The sequence below is a fragment of the Eriocheir sinensis genome, chromosome 54 (assembly GCF_024679095.1).
Source record: "Eriocheir sinensis breed Jianghai 21 chromosome 54, ASM2467909v1, whole genome shotgun sequence".
NCBI lineage: Eukaryota > Metazoa > Arthropoda > Malacostraca > Decapoda > Varunidae > Eriocheir > Eriocheir sinensis.
The window spans coordinates 8,178,958-8,202,793 of NC_066562.1; the positions used below are offsets into that span (position 1 = coordinate 8,178,958).

General features: G+C 42.6%; 1 protein-coding gene across 2 annotated transcripts; it reads left to right on the forward strand.

Moving 5' to 3' along the window:
* The first annotated feature begins 5,762 nt into the window (after positions 1-5,762).
* LOC126983707 (nocturnin-like) lies at positions 5,763-23,271 on the forward strand. Of its 2 annotated transcripts, XM_050836758.1 has the most exons (6): positions 5,763-5,789; positions 10,642-12,994; positions 18,078-18,418; positions 18,961-19,082; positions 19,228-19,434; positions 19,565-23,271. In XM_050836758.1, the coding sequence occupies exons 2-6, from the start codon at positions 12,834-12,836 to the stop codon at positions 20,084-20,086; spliced, it is 1,353 nt and encodes a 450-aa protein (XP_050692715.1). In that variant the 5' UTR covers positions 5,763-5,789; positions 10,642-12,833; the 3' UTR covers positions 20,087-23,271. The 2 variants fall into 2 exon arrangements, with proteins under 2 accessions (XP_050692715.1, XP_050692716.1); XM_050836759.1 differs by lacking the exons at positions 5,763-5,789; positions 10,642-12,994 and adding an exon at positions 16,520-17,227.
* The last annotated feature ends 565 nt before the right edge of the window (positions 23,272-23,836 follow it).

Consider the following 23,836-nt stretch of genomic DNA (forward strand, 5'->3'; position numbering starts at 1 on the left):
TTGGTGATGTCTTCTTCTTATAGGAAATCTACAGTCAAGGGGTTAAGATCTCTAATATGGTCTCTCTCTTCGTCGTCAGCTGGTTAGTCCGCCTTTATACGGGTCGTTGATTTTGATGAGTCGCTTCCATTTGCCTCTCTCACCTGCCTTGTTAGTATGCAATCCTTTTTTCTCTCATGTCTTCTCGTATGCAATCTTTCCATCTAATCTTGGGTCTTCCTCTCCTCCTCCTTCCTTGCACTTCCACATACAGGGCTCTCCTCTCATCGCTTTCTCTGGTATGGTCTCCTCCCGAAATTGACCTCTCTTTTGGTCATTCCTCTCAACTCTTCTTTATAGGACCAGTGATTTTCGGGGGGAGGGGGGGGGGACGGGGGGGGGGGGGCATTACTGTTTTCCTTCTTTTCTCCCTTGAGCTGTCTCCTTTACTGTAAAAAATAATGATAATAATTTGATGTGAGATGGGTATTGTTTCTGACGGTGTGGGTATTTCGACTTCTGGTGCAGTGGTAGGCGACACCCAAACTCTGAAAAGCTGGTAAGGAAAGGCTAAGACATCCACGTTGCAGCGATAGTCAGCTCGGTCCGTTCCAATCTCCACGCGGTTCTTTGTCAAGGCTGCCTCTTCAGCGACCTTCACATACCTTCTAATTATCTACCTGTCCTAAATCAACACACCTGTACCCTCTGTTACCTTGCCTACGCCATTAGCCCCTCACACCTGTAGGGTTTATGAATCATCACCACCACCACCACCACCACAACCTCCACCACCACCACCACCATCGTATTACCTCTCATCATTACTTTTGTCACTGTAATTATCAGTATCATCATCACCATCATTGGCACTATTAAGGTCACTATCATTATCATTATTCGAGTCATCACCATCACCTCCATCACCATTTTTATCACCAAGAAGAAATGATGTGTAGAAGTGGAGTCAGTTGTTCAGGATTTCGCTTTTTGTTTGTTTGTTTGTTTGTTTGTTTGTTTGCCTGTCTGTCTGCCTGCCTGTCTGTCTGTCTGTCTGTCTGCGTGTTGGTCTGTTTCTGGTTCTCCGTCTGTTCGTCTTTATGTTATTTGTGCATGTCTGTTTCCGGTTTTCTCTCTTACCATCTATCTGTCTATCTATCTATTTCTCATCCCTCTCTCTCTCTCTCATCCCCTCCCTCTCCCCCTCTCTCTCTCTCTCACACACACTCATCCTCCCCCATCCCCCCGCCCAAGTTCACATATTTAATAATGCTTTCGTAGGAGTTTTGGGCATTTCTAGGAGTAGTTTTATGAGTCTGGTGGCAGTTTGACCCTTCCTCTGTACCATGAACCTAAAGAAACACATATTTGCCAAGGCTTTCGAAGGAGTTTTGGGCATTTCCAGAAGTAGTTTTATGAGCCTGGTGGTAGTCTGACCCTTCTTCTGTACCATGAACCTAAAGAAACACATATTTGACAATGCTTTCGTGGGAGTTTTGGGCATTTCCAGAAGTAGTTTTATGAGTCTGGTGGTAGTTTGACCCTTCTTCTGTACCATGAACCTAAAGAAACACATATTTGCCAAGGCTTTCGTAGGAGTTTTGGGCATTTCCAGAAGTAGTTTTATGAGCCTGGTGGTAGTCTGACCCTTCCTCTGTACCGTGAACCTGAAGAAACACTCGCTAGAACCCGATTGACCCCCTCTTTGACCCTTAGAAATAGTTGATGTGAGAACCGAGTCTTATAGTACTGATCTTAGAGGAACGGACGAACATTCTCACGCTAGCTCTTCCTCTACCTCTAACCTCTTCCACCTCCTTCCACACATCCACCTGCAACACAGCGAGGGATGGGACACAACAGCCTTCCCACACCCACCAAGGCGAAGACGGAAAGATAACATAAACGGTTAACACAAGAACCCTCAGCTTCTCATCCTTCTGTTGATAAGCTTCTCGTTATCTCTCTCTCTCTCTCTCTCTCTCTCTCTCTCTCTCTCTCTCTCTCTCTCTCTCTCTCTCTCTCTCTCTCTCCTCTCTCTCTCTCTCTCTCTCTGTGTGTGTGTGTGTGTGTGTGTGTGTGTGTGTGTGTGTGTGTGTGTGTGTTTTCATTTTGCACTATTTTTTTTTTTGTTTCATTTAGCTATGTACTAATTTGTTGACCTATATATTCGAATGAGGTGTAATTTGTGTGTATTGGGTCCATTTTATATTGTTTTTATTTTTATTTTTCAGCTAGAAGAGTAGGTAGATAGATAGATATAGATAGACAGACAGACAGATAGAGATAGATAGATAGATAGATAGATAGGTAGATAGATAGATATACAAATAGATAGATAGATAGATAGATAGACAGACAGACATACAGACAGACAGATAAATAGATAGATAGATAGATAGACAGATAGATAGATAGATAGATGGATAGATAGATAGAGACGTTTATTGACCACACACACACACACACACACACACACACACACACACACACACACACACACACACACACACACACACACTCTCTCTCACATCCCCCCCACCCACCCCACCCCCCTCATTCTAAATATAAAGACACAACAAAATGATGATATATAAATGAAGTGACATCATAAATAATTCCAAGATAAGAGAAGGAAAGAATAATAAAAACAACAGTGACACAATTAGTACAAAGACAGGTAGGGTCATTAGCGATTCAGGAAGCAATTAGCGTCGACAGGTGTGCTGAATGCGTAATGATCTGATAAATAAACATAAAGAAGGAGGAGGAGGAGGAGGAGGAGGAGGAGGAGGAGGAGGAGGAGGAGGAGGAAGGACGGAGTGCATGGGTGGGGCAGAGTTGGTAAAATGGAAGGAAGTAGGAATGAAGGAGTGAGGTGAACGAATGAATGAATGAAGGAAGGAAGAGCAGAAGAGTGAAGAAGGAGGAGGAGGAGGAAGGAGAAGAAGGAATTGAAGGAAACAAAAGGAAACGAAGAGGAGTGGATGGAGGATTAAGAAGAAGAAGAAGAAGAAGAAGAAGGGAGGGAGGGAGAGGGAGAAGGAAACATAGGAGGAGGAAAATGAAAGAACGTAAGTATAGAAGAACGTGAAGGAGGAAATAGAGGGAATAAGGAACAAAAAATGAGGAAGGAAGAGTTTAGCAAGAAATAATGAGAGGGAAGGGAGAGAAAAAAGAAGGGAAACTGGAGGAGGAAATGGATGGAGGAAAGGTTTGAGGGGAAGGAGAGAGGAAACAAGAGACATGGGGAGGAAAATACGAGAGAGGAAAAGAGGAAAAAAAGAGGAAATATGAGAGAGAGAGGAGTGAAAAGGAGGAAAACTGGAGGAGGAAATGGATGGAGGAGAGATGGGGAGGAAAATACGAGAGAGGAAAAGGGAAAAAAGGAGGGAATAGAGAGAGAGAGAGAGAGAGAGAGATATAGAGAGAGAGAGAGAGAGAGAGAGAGGGGGGGGAGTGAAAAGGGGAAGAGAGGAAGAGATAAGGAAAAGGGGAGAAGGAAATAGAAGGAATAGGAAGAAGACAATTAGAAGAAAGGAACAGGAAACAGAAAGGGGTGGGGAGGAGAGGTTAAAAAAAAAATAGGAAATAAGGAAGGAAGGGAACTTATATGGAGGAAGGCTATAAGGTAAGGGGGGTGTGTGAGGGGGTGTAAGGGTGAGGGGGTGAGGGGGAAGGCACACGGAAGGAAAGAAGAGGAGGAGGAGGAGGAGGGAGGGGTCGAGGTGATGAAGGAAGGGCTTGGCGGAAGGAGAAAAACGGGTAATATAAATACTAATCACGTTCCTTTTCCAGTCCACTTACGCGTTCCACCTCCATACCTTTATTTCCTCCTCCTCCTCTTCCTCTTCCTCTTCTTCTTCTTCCTCCTATTCTTCGTAGTGCTGCATGTATAATTATCTATGTTGGTGTGTGTTCTCTCTTCCGACTTCCTTTACTTCTTCTTATTGTTCTTGTTCTTCTTGTTCTTCTTGTTCTTCTTCTTCACCGGCCTCTTGCAGACTCCTTACGTTCTTATGTTCTTATGTTGTTATGTTCTTTTTCTTCTTCCATTTCTTCTTCTTCTTCTTCTTCTTCTTTTTCTTCTTCTTCTTCATCTTCATCTTCATCTTCACCTTCATCTTCATTTTCCTTTTCATCTTCTTCTTCTTCTTCTTCTTCTTCTTCTTCTTGCGCTATACAAGTTCTATACAAGGCAGCTCCTGTGAACCTAACCCCACCTAACCTCACCATCCATCCATCCGACCTCTTCTTCAATGTGTCTATCGTATTGGCACTCACCACACGACTGCCACACCTTTTCCACTCATCCATGACTCTATTGGTAAAACATTTCTTGTCTATGCCTGTTGAATCTGAATTTATCCAACTTGAACCAAAAGACACGTGTACTCTTTCAATCATAATTTGTTGACGTCACCTTTATCAAAGTCCTTCATACATTAATAAGCTTCAATCAAGTCTCCTCGTAACCTTCGCCTCTCTAGAGAATGCAGATTTAAATGCCAAGTCAATTCTCATATGGCAAGTTTCTCACCCCTTGAATCGTTTTTGTCATCCTCCTCTGCACCGATTCTGACATCTTGAGATCCATTCTATAGTCAGGTGACCAGAACTGAACGGCATAATCAAGATGGTCTAATTAGTGCTAAGTAAAGCTTGAGGATGACGTCAGGGATTCTGTTGCTTACGCTCCTTGAAATAAATCCCAGTACCCTGTTTGTACGAGTTATAACCTGAATGCATTGTGCCCTTGGACGGAGATCAGAGCTCGCTAAGACCCCTAAATCCCTCTCGCACCCAGACCTGCTTACGGGAGTGTCATTTACGTAATAATTATATGAGAGAATAATAATGATAATAATAGTAAGGTGATGACGAGGACAACACACATCAACACGTCATCAGCCACCCAGTGAGGTCATTAGTGAGGTTATTTGGAAAGGCCCAGAGTGACCTATCCTTGTGACCTTGACCTAGCACTAAGAGATGAGGTAAGAGGGAATTCGTTGACCTCAATATACCCACTCAACAGCCCCCCTCCTCCTCCCCCCCTTCCCCCTCTTCCTTCCTTCCTTCCCTTTCATCCAATTCCCTTTTCCTGTCCTATTTTTTTATCTCTCTCCTTTCTTTCTCTCCCTTTCTTAACTCTCCTTTCCTTTCTCCTTCTCTCCCTTTCCCTTTCTTCCTCCCTTCCTCTCTCTCTCTCTTCCAAAATTATATACTATTCTCTCTCTCTCTCTCTCTCTCTCTCTCTCTCTCTCTCTCTCTCTCTCTCTCTCTTCATACCTTACATACTTTCTCACTTAGTAACCAAACCTCCCTCCCTCCCTCCCTTTCCTCCCTCCCTTCCCTTCCTTCCTCCCTTATTGCCTACCTACCTGTCCTCTCTCCATCAAAGGGATTTCTAAAGGTGTGTGACGTAATTAGGTTAGCTCAGGTGTTCCCGTAGTACCAATAGTAGTAGTAGTAGTAGTAGTAGTAGTAGTAGTAGTAGTAGTAGTAGTAGTAGTAGTAGTAATAGTAGTAGTAGTGATTTTCCTCGTGAATAAAAACATTAATATCAAGGAAAATAAGTCTACAAAAAAATTCATTCACCACAGCCAATCTCTCTCTCTCTCTCTCTCTCTCTCTCTCTCTCTCTCTCTCTCTCTCTCTCTCTCTCTCTCTCTCTCTCTCTCTCTCTCTCTCTCTCTCTCACCTCCCCCCTCCCCCCTCCCCCCCAATGACTCACCACCACCACCACCACGTACATAAACAACACCACGCGGGCTCAACATCGCCACTCGCTTCTCAACACCCGTACCGTACGCATCTCTCTCTCTCTCTCTCTCTCTCTCTCTCTCTCTCTCTCTCTCTCTCTCTCTCTCTCTCCCTGACCTTCCTCCTTACTCTTGCCCTTCTCTCTCCCTCCTCCTCCTCCTTTTCTTCCTCTATCTTTCTCCCTCCTCCCGTCTTCTTATCTTCCAGTGCCATTATCTCCCTTTTTATCTCCCTCCTTAATCCTTCATTCTCCCTATCACCCTCCTCCTCCTCCTCCTCCTCGTCCTCCTCCTCCTCCATTCCTTATCTCCCTCTTCTCACCTTGCTCTAATTTCCTCTCTTTCTTCATTCTCTCTTTATTTTTTTCTCTCATTTTCTCTTCTCTTTTATCTCCTTCCTTTTTATTTTTTCTTCTGTTTTCTTTTTTCTGTATATATCTATCTTTATTTCTTCTCCTCCTCTTCTTCTTCCTTCTCCTCTTCCTCCTCCTCCTCCTCCTCCTCCTCCTCTACCACTTGTTGCTTTTCTATATTCATTCATCAACCAAGTTTTCTTTTCTCTCTCTCTCTCTCTCTCTCTCTCTCTCTCTCTCTCTCTCTTCTATTTGTCTCTTTATTACAAGTGCAAGACTTTATTGCTTTCTATTTCTACTTATTTCTCATTATTTGCTTACTTTATTTTTCGTCTGTCTATCTCTGTTGTTTCTTTTCTGTCTTTCTCTTTGTCTGTCTGTCTGTCTGTCTGTCTGTCTATCTATCTATCTGTCTGTCTGTCTGTCTATCTTTCTGTCTATATAATCTTAATGTCTGTTTGTCTGTCTGTCTGTCTTTTTAAGAGTCTGTTTTTAGTGTCTGTGTTCATCTCTCTCTCTCTCTCTCTCTCTCTCTCTCTCTCTCTCTCTCTCTCTCTCTCTCTCTCTCTCTCTCTCTCTCTCTCTCTCTCTCTCTCTCTCTCTCTCTCTCTCTCTCTCTCTCTCTCTCTCTCTCTCTCTCTCTCTCTCTCTCTCTCTCTCTCTCATCACGGTTTGTTGCTTCCCACCCTTTCCTTCCCTCCTTCTCTCCCCTTTTCCCTCCAACCCTTTATCACGCTTTGCTGCCTCTCTCCCTCCTCTCCCTCCCTTCCCTCCCCCCTTAATTCCTTCCAATCTTTCCATCCTTTCTTTCCTCCTAACATTTTTTACCTCATCTATGTCGTTTATTTCCGCCTCTTCCTCCTCCTTTCATTTTTTCCTCCTTCTCTCCTTCTCTTTCCTTCCTTTCCTCCAGTTTTCCTCCTTCTGTCTTCTGTCCCTCTCTCAATCCTTTCTCCCTTCTCTCTCCTTCTCTCTCTTCTTCCTATCATCCAGTTTTCCTTCTTCCTCTTCCTCCCATTATTCTTCCTTCCTCTCATTCACCTTTTTGTCTCCTCTTTCATATTCCTTCCCTTCTCTCTCTCTCCCTCCTTTCCTTCTCTCTTTTCCTCCCTCTGTCCTTCTTACTCGTGTGTGTGTTTGTGTGTGTGTGTGTGTGTGTGTGTGTGTTGGCCGCAGTGATATGAAATAGTGAAGTGTTGCAGTGTTTCCTTTTTTTAAGTGGAAGTGTTACAGTGACTGACTTTTGTGTTGTGAAGTGGTGATGGTGGTGGTGGTGGTGATGGTGGTGGTGGTGGTGATGGTGGTGGTGATGGTGATGATGTTGCGTGGAAAGTGTTACATCGTCACAACATCTCCCACGTTCTCCGACAAGGTTCTTCCGCCCCCCCCCAACCCCCCAAATCCCTCCCCCTTCCTTTCCTCCCCCCTCCACTCCTCTCTCTCTCTCTCTCTCTCTCCCCTCCACCCCCTTCTTAGGTAAACTATATACACAAAAAATAAGGTTCAGTCGTTTCCCTCCTCCTCCTCCTCCTCCTCCTTCTCTTCTTCTTCCTCTTTCTTCTTCCCCTTCCTCCCCACCTCAAGGAAGCCTACACTAAACCTTATTTCTCCTCCTCCTCCTCCTCTTCCTCCTCCTCCTCCTCCTCCTCCACCTTCTTCTTTCTACCTCTTCCTTTTCTTCTCTCCTATCTCCTTTATCTCTGCTATCTTTTTTTTCCCTCTCCTCCTCCTTCTTCTCCTCCTCCTCCTCCTCCTCCTCCTCTTTCCCCAACTCGCCTCCTCCCTTCACATAAATCCACCACAAGAATATATCCTCCTCCTCCTCCTCCTCCTCCTCCTCCAGGAAGTTACGTCTTAAGAACTTCCTCCCGTGAAAATAACTTCCTTGTGAGTAAGATAATTTGTTCCCAGACCTAAAAACTTCTCGTGAATTCTGACCCACCCCTCCCCCCTTCCTTTCCCCCTCCCCTCTCCTTCCTCTTTCCTTCCTTCCTCCTCTTCCTCCTTGAATATATTTCATGTTGAGGAAGCAATGCAAGGGGTCCGTCTGTCTGTCTGTCTGTCTGTCTGTCTGTTTATCTGTTTGTCTGTCTGTCTTTGTCTAGCGAGGAATAAGTTGAGCATATTTCTACCACTGTCTGTTAGGATGTCTGTCTGTGTGTCTGTCTCTTCTTGTGTATGGGAATAGGAACAAGAAGGAACGTTTTTGTTAGTCTGTCTGTCTGTCTGTCTGTCTGTTTGTCTGTCCTTCCACCGTCACTTTCCTCGGCAATGGAACGCCAAGTCTCGCCCGCACTGTGAGTCTGAAGGCCGCGAGGAAACGTTGGCGAAGGAGAGAACGTTTATGTGTGTGTGTGTGTGTGTGTGTGTGTGGAGGGAAGGAAAATATTAGCGATGGAGGAAGTGAATGAAACGTTTGCGTGTGTGAAAGAGGAAAAGATTAGACAGAGGAAAATGTTTGATAGAAAGCAGGAAGGAAAGACAGAGGAGGACAAACAAGGAGGAAAAGGAAGGAAGAAAGTGTAAGAGAAGGGATGGAAAGAAGGAAAACTGGATGATAGGAAGGAGAGAGGGAAGGAGAGAAAAAGGAGAAGTGAGAGATTGACAAAAGACAGAAGGAGGAAAGAGAAAGGAAGGAGAAAAGGGAAGAAAGAAAGAACACTGGATAACAAGGATATGAGAGGGAGGGAGAGATAAGAAGGGAGGAAAAAAATGAGGAAAAAGATTAGAGAGATGAAACTGGTCTGACACTCCATCATATTAGATTTTGAGAGAGGAAATAGATATAGAAATTGTTAAAGATTGTCATAGAAACTGCTTTAGAGAGAAGACTCGTTGCAGGAGGAGGAGGAAAGGCATGACAAAAAGGAAATTGTTGGTGGTACAATGCTCGTATGAAAATGGAGGAAGAAAAAGTGGAGAGGAAGGAAAATTTGTGATGGAAGCAAAGGAAGATTAACCAAAGAGAGAGAAAGCGTGTGTGTAAGGTGAAGACTCGTTGCAATAAGGAGGAAGAAAAGCATGAAAAAAAAGGAAATTGTTAGTGGTAGAATGCTAGTATGAGACTGGAGGGAAAAAAAAGGGAAGAGGAAGGAAACTTTGATGACAGAAGCAAACAAAGATTAACCAAAGAGAGGGAAAGTGTGTGTGTAAGGTGAAGACTCGTTGCAATAAGGAGGAAGAAAAGCATGAAAAAAAAGGAAATTGTTAGTGGTAGAATGCTAGTATGAGACTGGAGGAAAAAAAAAGGGAAGAGGAAGGAAACTTTGATGACAGAAGCAAACAAATATCAAACAGAGAGAGAGAAAGCGTGTTTGTAAGGTGGACATGTTAGACAGACAGACAGACAGACAGGTACAGAGACACCAAACAAGGACAAGATCTCTCGTTCAATATATTTTAACGGCAAGGGAGACACCTCAAGGGCAAAAAACAAGAAAAAAAACAGCAACAAAAAATCCCACTAGACGATGCTCCCACGAAAGAAAACCAAACGAGAGGTCCCAAAAGAGGGGTCAAAAGAGAGGTCAATTTTGTGTGTCTTTAAACCCTCATAATATAATCCAAGGTGCAGAGTTCGGTTAAATTAGCATCACCGGGATCAACAACGTAATGGGACTCGAACGCGGGGATGAAAGAACACAATACCAAAGTGAATACGTTAAAGAAATTATGATAAAGTTTGTGTGTGAATGAAGTTTACGTCATGTTTGTTATCGGAGAGGAGACACGTTTGATATAGTGCGTGCTGAAAGGGACGAAAGATTGCTTGTGTGTGTGTGTGTGTGTGTGTGTGTGTGTGTGTGTGTGTGTGTGTGTGTGGATTAAATTTACGTCATGTTAATTAACGGAGAGAAAGACACGTGTGACAAAAGTGTGTGTGTGTGTGTGTGTGTGTGTGTGGATTAGATTTACGTCATGTTTGTTATCGGAGAGAAAGACACGTGTGACAAAAGTGTGTGTGTGTGTGTGTGTGTGTGTGTGTGAGTGTCAGGCACGTGTCACGGATAGAGAAAAATTATTGATAAGAAGAAAGGAAAAGAAAATTATTGTGAAAGATGTTGTCGAGATAATGCTGCAAGGATGATAAAAAATAGGAAAAAAAATATTGAAAAGGATGTAGGTTAGGTAATGTTGCAATGATGATAAGAAAAAGGAAAAAAATAATGATAAAGATGTTGTCGAAATGAAGTTGCAATGATGATGATAAAAAGGAAAAAAAAAGGACATTGTGAAAGATGTAAATGCGCGCGTGTTACAGCAGATATAATAATAATAATAATAATAATAATAATAATAATAATAATAATAATAATAATAATAATAATAATAACAACAACAATAGGTAACAGCAACAAGAACAACAATGAAAAAAAAAAAAATAACACTAAAAATAATAATACCAATAATAGCAAAAATAATAACAAAAATACAAACACCACCACCACTATCACCACAACCACCATCATCAACCACAACAGTAACTTTCCCCTTCAAACCAAATCCCCACTTAACCTTCCTTCCTTCTCTTCTTTACCTTCCAGAGACGAGACAGAAGCAAGCGTGTTCAGGCGAGCGAGCTGGTGTTGGCTTGGCATGATAAGACTGACTCGTGATACAGACGGTTCAGAAGGCATGCGTGTGGGGGAAACGGGGGACTTAGAGAGGCGTGAAGTGTTCAAAGATAAGGACACAGAGGAGGAGTAGGTGCGTTTTCATGAGAGAGAACCGAGTGGAGTGCTAAAAGAAAGGAACGAAGGACCATTTTCATAAGTGCTTAAGAGGAAGGAGCGTTTTCATAACAGACCGTTCAGTGTGGAGTGTCAGAATTGAGAAGAAAGTGAAGTATTTTAAGAGGAACAGAGACAGGTAAAATAAAAGACATCTGAGTTCAAATATAGAAGTGCTTAGAAGGAAGGAGCGTTTTCATAACAGACCGTTCAGTGTGGCGTTCCAGAATTGAGAAGAAAGTGGAGTATATGAAGAGAGAAACAGAGACAGAGAAAAGAAAATACATCTGAGTACAAACATAGAGCGTGTTACAGAAAGAAAAAAGTGAGGTAGAATATAATTGGGTAAAGAAACATACATACACTTAATATATACACGGGCATTAGAGAAGAGGAAGAAAGCACAAACAGAAAAAAAGAATATAGTTAGAAAGTGTTATAAGAAGGCAAAACGTGAGATAGAAAGCAATTTACATAAGAAGTGAAGGAAAAAGAACGGGCATCAGAGGAAAGGGAAAGAGAAAGTACAAATATTAGAAAGAAATACAGAAAAAGAAAGAAAAATAAACAGAATACAATTAACGTAGGAAGACAGAAATACAGAAAAAGATAAACAAACAAACAGAAAACAATCAACGTAGGAAGGAAATAAAAAAAAATAAAGCAAATAAAAACTGGGAAAAATAAGTGATGACGGAAATTAAAGAAAAAAAAACGAAGCAATAAATTAATACAAGGAAGATAAACGTGATTCTAAGAGAGAGAAGAATATTAGGCAAGAGAAAGTTTATAAACCCGCCTTCGAAGTGAGCCAAGGTGGAGTGCATTCGAGTGGCGAGAAATATTCCCTTTGAAGCGTGAGATATTAAATAGAAGATAATCGGTCTAGAAAATATTAAACGAAGTGGAAAAGTAATAAATAAGAATAAAGGAAGAACTCTACAAATAAGAAAGTTAGAAAAATATTGAGTAAGGAGAAACGAAGAATACTGTTAAACTGAAATAAAGGAGAGATATAACGAGAAAGAGGAAGAACAGAGAGAAAGAAGAAGAACAAGAAGAACAAGAAGAAGAAATAACAGCGTTCATCACTGACAGAAAAAAATAAAAATAAAAAATTTGCCAACACAAAGCATAAAGGAAAACAAGAAAAGGAAGAAAAAGGAAATAAAAAAAGAATCACCTATCGACGTCAAAAAAATATTTACACATACAAACAACAACAACAACAACAACAACAACAACAACAACAATCTAACTCAACACCAACCCTAAAAAAAAAACAGGTACAATCAAATCAACAGACAAAAAAATAAAGGTGTTCCGCTTTAATCAGTCCACCCAGCTCACAGGTTGGACAGGTGAGTTAGTTAAGGGCAGGTGAGGAAGCGACGCACGTGGCCGAGAGAGCGAGAAAGAGAGAAAGAAACTAAGTGAAACCATCTCATCAAGGCTACACACACACACACACACACACACACACATACACGGACCCTGCCTCCCCTCCCCTTCCGTTCACACCTAACCCCCCACACAAGGCCGGTTCTTCGCGCTCCTAACCTTGTAGGAACGTAAAGGAACAACAACAGCAACACAAAGGGAAGAAGAAGAAGCATCGAAGTAACAGGAACAGCTACAGAAACGAGTGAGCAGCAGAAGCGCACCCAGTTAGTCAAGCCACAGAAACCTCATCAACATCAGAAGTGGGAAAAAGGCCAAGTAACAACCTAGCAACAGCAAAACCAACAGAAGTAAGAGAACAACAGCAACACAAGACTAGTAAACCAACTCCCTCACAGCATCACAAACAGAAGGACCCGATTGGCAACACGAGAAGGAACCACAACACAAAACAAAAGACTAACCAGACGACCAACACACTCACAGCATTACCAACACAAAAAAAGACCCCCAGAGAACAACCTTACAACACACACAAACACAAACAAAAGACTAACCAACCAACAGAGTCATAAACAGCAGAGGACCCAGCATCCCGCCTAGCCATGTTGTCCCTGCAGGAGCTTCGGGAGTCTCTGGAAGTCGCCGAACATCTGGCCCGTCTTTCCCTTTCCTCCGGGGGTGACAGGTGCGACTCCGAGGCCCCAAAGACACCCCGACCCAAGCCCTACGTGCCCCCCAAACAGCTACTTCTCTACCTCGTCAGGTGAGTGAACTGGTGGTGGTGATGGTGGTGGAGGTGGTGGTGGTGGTGGTGATGGTGGTGGAGGTGATTAGAAAAGATGGTAGTGGTAAAAATTGATAGATAGATAGATAGATAGATAGATAAGCAGAGAGAGAGATTTGTGCTTTATCATCTGATCACACTATTTCTCTTCCTCCTCCTCCCCCTCCTCCTCCTCCTCCTCCTCCTCCGTTTCTTCCTGATCCTCTTCCTCTTCCTACTCTTCTTCTTCCTCTTCCTTCGTCTCCTCTTAGTATATTATTTCCCCTACTAATAATAACAGTAATAATAATAATAATAATAATAATAAGAAGAAGAAGAAGAAGAAATAAACTCGATTCAATGTATTTCAATTTCTATTTCAAAACTCTCTCTCTCTCTCTCTCTCTCTCTCTCTCTCTCTCTCTCTCTCTCTCTCTCTCTCTCTCTCTCTCTCTCTCTCTCTCTCTCTCTCCCCTCCCCCCCCCTCTCTCTCTCCCTCTTCGTTTCGTTCCGCGGCCCCGACTTCCTCTTCCTGTTCCTGAGTCTTCCTCGAGGCACAAGTCAAGGTCGGGAGCCTCGAGCGACCTTCCGGACTCGTGGCCAATACACCTTTGCAGACGAACGCTTACTCAATCTCTTACCCGCGTTTCCGTATGGGTTATTTTTTTTCCCTTTCATTACACTTACAATAACTTTTTTTTATATCACTTGTGTTTTTCTTTCTTGCAGTAATTACACTCATCATATAATTTGGAGTTCTCAGATTTACTTTATACTCCTTACGTTATTTACTTAAACTTATTTTTTTTATCTAAGTAACTTCTTTGACTAACTACTTTATTTTTTTTTCTTACAAACTTCTTCAATATTTTTTTTTCTCTCTCTAACCAAATTTCTTTACACAATAACTTTCTCTGTAACCTTAATATGACACACACACACACACACACACACACACACACACACACACACACACACACACACACACACACACACACACACACTATAACTCTCTCTCTCTCTCTCTCTCTCTCTCTCTCTCTCTCTCTCTCTCTCTCTCTCTCTCTCTCTGAGCTACTTTTAAAATACCCTTGACTCTCCTTTGTAAGTCTGTTCTACTTTCTCTTTTTACCGTTATTTCTCTTCTTCGTCTTATTATTATTTATGTTATTTATTCTTATGTTTCTCCTTTTTCCTCAGTTCTCTCCTTCCGTCACTCTTTATTACCTGTTTCCTCCATCTCCCTCTCCCTTTCCTTCTCTAATTCCTCTTCTTTTCCTCCTTTTATTTCTCTTCTTTTTCTTATCATTTTTCCAATATTCTCTTGTCTTCCTTATTTCTTCAGTTCTCTCCTTCCGTCTCTCTCTATCACCTGTTTTCTCCATATTCTTCTCCCTTTCCTTCTCTAATTCCTCTTCTTTTCCTCCTTTTATTTCTCTTCTCTTCCTTGACACTATTCTTTCCACTCCCCTTTTTCCTCAGTTCTCTCCTTCCGTCTCTATCAATTTTTTCCTCCATCTCCTTCTCCCTTTCCTTCTCTAATTCCTCCTCTTTCCCTCTCTTTATTTCTCTTCCCTTTCTTGACACTTCTCTTTCCTGCCTCTCTATTCCCTTTCATTCCCTCTTCCTTCCCTTCCCTTTCCTCCTTGTCATTTCTCCAACACTCTGATTCCTTTTTACCTTTCCCGTCTTTCCTTTCTCTCCTTTTTCCTCTTCATCACTCTGCTTTCCCTCCCCAACCTTCCCTCCTCCATCTTTTCTCTCCAGTACTTATTTTCCTCTTCCTCCTCCTCCTCTGTCCTTAACCCTTCCCTTCCTGTCACCTTTCCTTTATTTTTCTTTACGTTCTTACACACTTTCCATCCCCCTCCCTTCCTCTCACTTTCCGTTTCCCTATCCTTTCCTTGCCTCCCTTTCCTTCCCTTACCCTCTCCTTCCAATGCCTTCCCTTCCTCCCTTCCAACCTCCCTATTCTCATCTTCTTCCTTCCCTTACCTTATTCTTGCCCCCCTTTCCTTCCCTTACCCTCTTCTTCCAATGCCTTCCCTTCCTCCCAGCTAACCACTCTATTCTAATCGTCTCTTTCAGTCATCCCCATCTTTCCTCCCTCACTCTATCCCTTCCCCTCCTCCTCCTCCTCCTCCTCTGTCTCCACCTCACCCATTGATTCTGGTGTCCTTGGTAACCAGTGTTTGGTGGAACGCAGGGGTGGAGAGATTATTTAACAGCCCATTCCTTAACACACACACACACACACACACACTCTGGAAATATACCAATAGACACATACAGCTAGATAGATTGATAGATAGATAGATAGATGCATAGTTATAGTTACACACATTGCTATTTTTAACTATGTACTTAGGTTACTATGCTCTCTCTCTCTCTCTCTCTCTCTCTCTCTCTCTCTCTCTCTCTCTCTCTCTCTCTCTCTCTTATATCAGTTACACTTCCTGCTCCTCCTCCTCCTCCTCCTCCTCCGCCTCCTCCTCTCTTCCTCCTCCTCCTCTTCCTCCTCCTCTAACATCCGCTATCCATTTCACACACACACACACACACACACACACACACACACACGCACTGCGCCAGAGAGAATAACAGGATTTCCCCTAAAAAAAATTACCCGTTTTCTACGCCGTGTACGTCAGTAAACGCGCTTGCAATAATAATACATTAATAGTTTCGTTTGAAGAACAGTTAGTCGCACAAAGACGTACTACACCCCGCCAAGGACAGACAGACGGGCAGACAGACAGACAGGCAAGCATACCCCCTACGTGCTTGCAAGAGACAGACAGACAGACAGACACGGAAAAGCAATAGGAGGTCGACACACACACACACACACACACACACACACTCTTAAATATTTAACTCCAATATATCATACGCAATATTATAGACTGGATTTGCTATTGACTGTGGACTGAGTGTGGTGAAGTTCATACCTTGTTCACCAGTCAGTCAGTCAGTCAGTCAGTCAGTCGTAAGATACATACCATACATTATATAGTCAGAACATAAGTATACTAATAATTCCCTGTGTATTGTAAGCCTGTTTCTATACCCATAAGCATTGCAGTGAATGTTAAGTGCATAATATACCTTCCCAGTGCATCAGTGAGTCAGTCGAGAGAATCAGTCAGAGGAAGGTTGAAAGTACGAAGGAACAACGATTTTTTTCCTCTCCTGTATCGTAAGCCTGATTCTCGACCCACCAACATCGCAGTGAAGGATCAGTGTGTGTCAGTCAGTTAAGAGAGTCAGTTAGTCAGTGTAAGGTTGAAACACACAAACACACACACACACAAATCCTCATTCACATATACTTAACTAGATATAATTTCAAGGTTCCGTGTATCGTAACCCTGAGTTTTTATAGTGATACGGTTAATACCCCAAAGATTAGCCAGTCAGTCAAGATAATCAGTCAGTCAGTCAGTCAGTGTGTGTGGGATCAGTGTGTCAGAACATATTGATATACTTCACTGACTTACTGACTGACTGACCGGTGTGTCGTAAGCCTGTTTCCGAAGCCGTATATTGAAATAGTGGCCACATGAACAGTCAGTGGGGCAGTCAGTCGAGAGAATCAGTCAGTCAGTCAATCAGTCAGTTAACGTGTGTGAGGACCGTGTCAGAACCGAATATTTAACTGACTGGTGTGTCGGAACCCTGTGTCTGGAACCGTGGAGGAAAGAAGTAGCAGATAAACAGTCAGTGAATCAGTCAGTCAGTCACGAGAACCAGTCAGTCAGTTAGTCAGTCAGTTAACGTGTGTGAGTGAACAGTCTCAGAGCATACTAACTAGTGTGTTGGAAGCCTGTGAATAGTGCCGTCGAGTGAAACAGTGGCAGATAACAGTCAGTAGATAAGTCAGTCAGTCACAAGAACCAGTCAGTCAGTCAGTTAACGTGTGTGTGTGTGTGTGTGTGTGTGTGTGTGTGAACAGTCTCAGACCATACTAACTAGCGTGTCGGAATCCTGTTAATAGTGCCGCGTAGTGAAACAGGAGCAGATTAACAGTTAGTGAACCAGCCAGTCAGTCAAGAGAACCAGTCAGTCAGTCAGTCAGTGAGTCCCGGTGGCAGTGCGGCGGCAAGAGCGAGAGCGAGAGCAGTGGGTTAGAAGCGGCGGGCAGTGTGAGACGTTCCTCCAATGTTCCTCTACTCCCCTCCTTCCCCCGCGCCTCCACCCTTAAGAAATGACCGCTATCCACTACATTGACGGGTAGGTTGAGCTCCACACACGCCCGGGGAGGTAGAAATCCATGTTCACTCCCTTACGTAACCCTTCTGCATGTGTTACCCAGCCTCTGTTAGGAAAGGTTAGAGGCTGCTGCTGTTCTCATGCCTCCCAGTGCCGTTAGGGAGGGTGTTAAGGGTGAAGGGAAGGGTGTGGGGGCGCTTCCTTCCGTGTTGTGGTCATGTTCGTCCCCGGTGAGGCATCGGGAAGGGAAAGGTCACGGCGTGCAAGGGAAGGTCACTTTCCTGTCGTTTTTATCGGGGTTAAGCAGGCGATGCGGCGGAGGGAGTAAACAAAAGTGCGCGCCATCTGTGGACGGCCGAGGAGACTAACTTTGGAAGGGAGACTAACTTTGAAATGGAGACTAACTTTGAAAGGGAGACTAACTTTAAAAGGGAGACTAGTTGAAAGGGAGACTAACTTTGAAAGGGAGACTAACTTTAAAAGGGAGACTGTAGTTGAAAGGGAGACTAAAAGGGAGACTGTAGTTGAAAGGGAGACTAACTTTAAAAGGGAGACTGTAGTTGAAAGGGAGACTAACTTTAAAAGGGAGGCTGTAGTTGAAAGGGAGACTAACTTTGAAAGGGAGACTAACTTTAAAAGGGAGACTGTAGTTGAAAGGGAGACTAACTAACCAATTAACCACCAACCTACTCCCATGTCAACTATTATTCTACCACTAAACTGACCACCACAGTCGGTCACTATATGCGAAAACTTTTATATGTGTAACTCTGACCCTTGATAAACGTTTCTAGTGCCTCAAACGTTCCTCTGTGTAACTCTGACCCTTCATAAACGTTTCCAGAGTCTCAAACGTTCCTATCTCCCTCAGGATGGGCAGCTTTACCTCCAAGCCTCAAGTACAGCAAGTCGAGTGTGCCGAAGACAAGGTGGGAGTGCCCGAAGGCGTGGCGGCGGGGAGGGCACTTCTGCAATGGGTACGGGAGCCCATTGCCCACCTGCCCCCGCTCCTCCCCCGTTTCTACCGCACGCCCCCGCCACCCCCAGTACGAAGGCCCTCCCAGTCACTTGTGCAGCCCCCCATCTCGCCTAGTGGAGTGGTGGGTGCTGGTCCGAGTGCCCGCCCATGCCCTGTACTGATGCCCGCGCCCACGCCCCCGCCCGCCGCCCCGACCTCCTTCCGTGTGATGCAGTGGAATATTTTAGCGCAAGGTGAGTTTTTGTGTTTGTAATAGTGTTTTTTTTTTTTTTTTTTTCCTTCCCGCGTTTGCTCTTTTTTTGTTGATGTTAGGTATGTTATTTATGGGCTGGTGTACTCTAATTATTTGTTTTGGTATTGTTTTTTTGTTTGTTTTGTTGTTGTTTTCGTACACCAATAATAGAGTTTGAGAAAATAAAATAGATTCCCTGTGGTGCCCTCTTTCCTCCTCTTCCTTTTCCTCCTCCTCCTCATCATCATCATCTGTAACCCTTTTGTCTCCTCCTCAATCCATTCCTTTTCTCCTCCTTTTTCTACCCCCTCTTTCTCCTATCTCCTCCTTTCCCTCCTTGTCCTCTTCCTTCCAAATGACGGTACTTGTTTCTCCTCCTCCTCCTCCTCCTCCTCCTCACCACCATCATTCCGAACCAACACCCTCTCCTTTTCTTTCCTCGCCGTCTCCTCCTTCCTCTCTTTTTCATCCTTCTCCTCCTTCCTCTCTTTTTCATCCTTCTCCTCCTCCTCCTCGCCCCTAACCACCTCCTCCTTCCTCCAGCGCTGGGTACACACGCAGACAACTTCGCACAGTGTCCCCGCGAGGCTCTCAAGTGGGACACCCGCAAATACCGCATTCTGGAGGAGGTTCTCACGCACCTGCCCCACGTACTCTGCCTCCAGGTGAGTTTGTGTACATGAAGAGTGAACATTTCGGCCGCAATAGGTGTTTGGTCATTTCTGTATGTAATATAATTCTCCTTATGTTTATCTATGTCTTCCCATCTGACGAATTCGCATCTAACGAGTGTTTTTTTGGTGCCCACAGGAGGTTGACCACTTCACCTACTTGGAGACGGTGCTATCGAGGCAAGGTTACCAGGGAGTGTTCATGCCTAAGCCAGACTCGCCCTGCCTCTACCTGCCTAACAACAACGGGCCGGATGGGTGCGCGGTCTTCTGGGATGACGGCAAGTTCGAGCTGATCAAGAAGGAGTCGAGGGTGGTGGAGGTGTGGCACGTGCAGAGTAATCAGGTGAGGCATATTCCAACGTCTTTATTTTTTCCTCCTCCTCCTTCTCCTTCTCCTTCTCTATTACTACACCTCCACCACTACCATGACTACCACCACTACCAGTACCCACTAACACACTCCTTGTTCTCAGGTTGCCATACTACTCGTGCTGGAGGAACGAGTGAGTGGCCAACGCTTAGTGGTCCTCACGACGCACTTGAAGGCTAGACAAGGCGCCCTCCTCGCGTCTCTCCGGAACGAGCAGGGGAAGGACCTCATATCTTTCCTCGACGAGCACAGAGGAGACGCCCCAACGGTGGTCTGCGGGGACTTTAACGCCGAGCCAACGGAGCCTGTCTACACCACCATGACCGACCCCTCGACGCAGCTCAAATCGGCTTACTCGAATCTCCACGGAGGATCAGAACCTGACTACTCCACTTGGAAGGTTCGCGGGGACGTGGACTGCTGCCATAACATCGACTACATCTTCTACACGCCAGAGACCTTACGAGTGGACGGAGGCGTTGACGTGCCCACGGAGGAGGATCTAGGGCCTGGTCGTGCCCCGTGCCTGGCCTACCCTTCAGACCACTTCTCCCTCATCTGTGATTTGTCCTTCGCCGAGGCCCACGCGCCGACCACCCGCCCCAAGGAGGAGAGCAGCCGATAACGGTGTCTTTAGCCTACTGACGGCGTGGTTCAACTCGGATGACGCGGTCTGGGTGTGATCAAGTTCGGTCTACACGGGCTTTAACTCCAAGTACATGTTGTTGAACTCGTTCTAGGCGTGGTTCAACTCGGGTTATGCGGTTTGAGTTCAATTTACGCGCTGTTTGACTCGAATTATGCGTAGCTGAGCCCGTTGTGTGCGTGGTTCATCTCGGTTTACGCGATCTAGGAGTGAGGCAGCTCGATTTACGCGGTTTAACTCGAATTACACGTAGTTGAGCTCGTTCTATGCGTCTGGCGGCCACGCAACGCACGCCACTAACGCATGGCCTGACACGGCGCCCCCACGTCACGTTCTGTAGCTGCCCAAAGGAGTGTTCAGACAGTTCCCGTTTTGCGCGAGTTCAAATTACGCGTTTTTGAACGAACGCGATGTAAGAAATTCAACTTATTTCCTTACTCTACGTGTTGTGCTTACAGTAACACGAACCAAACCACTGGACTTACTCACTGTTCAAATTACGATGAATTCTATATACGAGGTCTCTTCCGAAATTCAACACTCGCGTTAAACAAGAGCTCCCTGAATTATAGAGAGGCAGGAACACATGCACGGCGCCACGATGCACTTGGATCCTATAGCACAGCGTGTGTGAATAGGATCAGATCTCATATCCCTGCTGAGAGAGAGGGTTCAAATCTACCTCGTTGCAGGATCGTGTAGGAGTGGATCTTCTCTTTGAAACGCAAGGGAATCGAGACCCACTGCATATGATCGAATCTCACTGCAAGAGCGTAGGGTTAGGTGTTAGAGGATTGAAACCTATTCACGGCAGAGTAAAAGAGGATCAAGACACTCTAACCTCAAACCAAGACAAGAGGATCAAAACCTGACTCACTGCCGAGGGAAAGGAATCCAAACCTTTTGATAGTGGAGTATAGAGGGTTGATACGTGCATATAGGCAGGCTAAATGCATTCCCTCGTCTAGAATGGAAAGAGTGAAGCATCGGAGAGGAAGATGGACTTGATAACGAGAAGAAAACTAAAATGTTGATGGAAAAATAGGAATGCAGAGATGAAAAGAAGAAAAGGAAAAAAATGAAGAAGCAGAAGATAATGAAAAGGAAAAAGGTGTATAAAGGAAAGCGATAAGAAGAAGAATCATAAGTACAAAAGAGGAGTACGAAGAAAATAGTAAATATGTGACTTCATTTCTTTACTTTTTTATCTTATACATATAATTCTTGGTGACGTGTATACAACAGGTTATTACACATACACATAAAAGACTTTCCTTGAAGATTACTTGTTATTATTTTTCTTACGCCGAAGGAGAAATACCAAGGACGGAACTTAATAGGAAAAAGACAAGATTCTGCTCCATACAATCCATATAAAAAGATAGACACTGTTCCCAAAGCATAATAACGGAGTGTTGAAGTCGTAGGAAGGTGGAAGTACATTTAGACATAATGATAAGGCTGCTCTAGTGTTTACCAGTGAGAGGGATGAGAGAGTGGAGATACTGGTCGCCTCTTGCATTAGGATGGTGACAAGTTACTTTTAATGTTATAAGTACAAGAGATTATTGTGAGAAAGAGTACATTAGAAAAAATAAATTAAAGAAAAAAAATGTGAATATATTTGTTGTTATTGTTTTTATTGTTGTTACGAGTGAACCAAATGAATCATGAGAGAGAGAGAGAGAGAGAGAGAGAGAGAGAGATTAAGGAAACCGAAAGTGAAGAATATTTTTGTGGTCTTATTTATTATTAGTATTATTTTTTATTATTTCCTTCAGTATAGATGCAATATTTTTTCTTGAGGTAAATTATTGAAAAAAAAAATGTATTACGCATTTCTATTTTGTCGATTGAAACCTATCAAGTGAAGCAATACCCTTGTTTTATTATTATTATTATTATTTATTTTTTTTTCATTTTATTATCATTATTATTTTGATGTTGGTTGGTCAGTAGTAAGGGCAAGTTTTTTTTTTTTTTTTTTTTTTTAACTTGATTTTAACTTTATTTCAACTTGGGCATTGCCTTGTTTTTTTTACTTGAATTTCAACTTTATTTTAACTTTATTTCAACTTGAGTATTGACTTATTTTTAACTTGAATTTTAAATTGATTTTAACTATTTCAACTTGGGTACTAACTTATTTATAACTTGAATTTTAACTTGATTTTAACTTTATCTCAACTTGGCTATTAACTTATTTTATTTATTTGAACTTGGTTGGTTAATAAGAGATACGAGTTTTTATAATATCTTTTTACTCTTTATTTCATCTTATTCTAACTCGGGTCTATAGTGTCTGCGGGTAGGTCACTAATTCAAGTAATCATCGCAAAGTTGTGATCACGTCCTTTTGAGCTTGTTGAATGGCAGAATCGAGTACAATCATTACAGAAGTTGTGAGATCATATGTTACAAGGTGCTGGAAACATGAGAGAGAGAGAGAGAGAGAGAGAGAGAGATTATTTGATACATTTATATTTTCTTCATTCTGTTTCTTTGAGTGACTTTTATGTGTGTGTATGTATGAGTATGTATGTATATTTTTGTAAAGCATTTGATTGGACGAGTTTGGCAGCAGACTATGTTTTTATTCATATGTATATTTTCTGTATTGTATTTTATGTAACATGTATTATTTTCTCGTAAAACAAAAGACTGATGGCATAATGATTCCTTATTTGTTTGTTTCTTTTGCCGTCTACTTTATCATCATCATCATCATCATTGTCAGCCTACATCATTCCAGTCTACCCCCAAATATTGTCTTTCGTTAAATTCTATCTTGTGTCCTTGTTTCCAGACTTCAATATAAACTTTTCATCTATTTCTCAGCATCATCAGAGTGTCTATTACAAGCAGCTTTCCTTCCCTTAGCTCTTCCTATATGGCAAGTTCTTCCTTCAAACGTTTCCACTCGTATTTCTGCCTTTGTCATCAACGTTTCTTATACTTCTTAGCATCACTACAAGTCCGCAACGTCTATAATAGCCATCCTTCTATTGGCTTTTCCTATGCTAAGAAGAAAATATAGAAAATGAAAGGCGTAAAAGTACAGAAAAGGAAAAAAGATGGAAAGATTGAAAAGCAAATAAAGAAAATAAAAAGAAAAGGTACAGAGAAGAAGTAAATAAAAGACGATAGGAATGAAAAGCAAAAAAGAAACATGAAGAAAAGAAAACATTACAGAAAAAAAGAAAAGAAAAACGAGAAGAATGAAAAGAAAATAAAGAAAGTGAGAGAAGAAAAGATTAGAAAGAAGAAAGAAAAGCAAATAAAGAAAATGAGAGAAGAAAAGATTACAGAAAGAAAAGGAAAGAATGACGGAAAGAAAGGAAATCAAAAAAATAAGAAAAGATTAGAAAGAAGAAAAAAGCAAATAAAAAATAAAAATAAAAGATTAGAAAGAAGAAAAAGCAAATGAAGAAAATGAGAGAGAAAAAAACAAGAGGAGGAAAAATAAAACGAGGAGAGGAAATATAAATAAAGACAGGAAAAAAAGAAAAAACACAAAAGAAGGAAAAATAGAGGAGGAAAAGAAGAGGAAGGAAAAAAATAAGAGTGGAGAAACGAAGATCAGGACCATTACAAGTTTTATTATCATTATTGTTATTATTATCATTATTATTATTATTATTTATAGTATGAGTAAACAACAAACACAATAAATTAATCTAGTTTAGAAAGTCATTATTCTTTTTCTTTCATACTTTCTGTCGGTCAAAC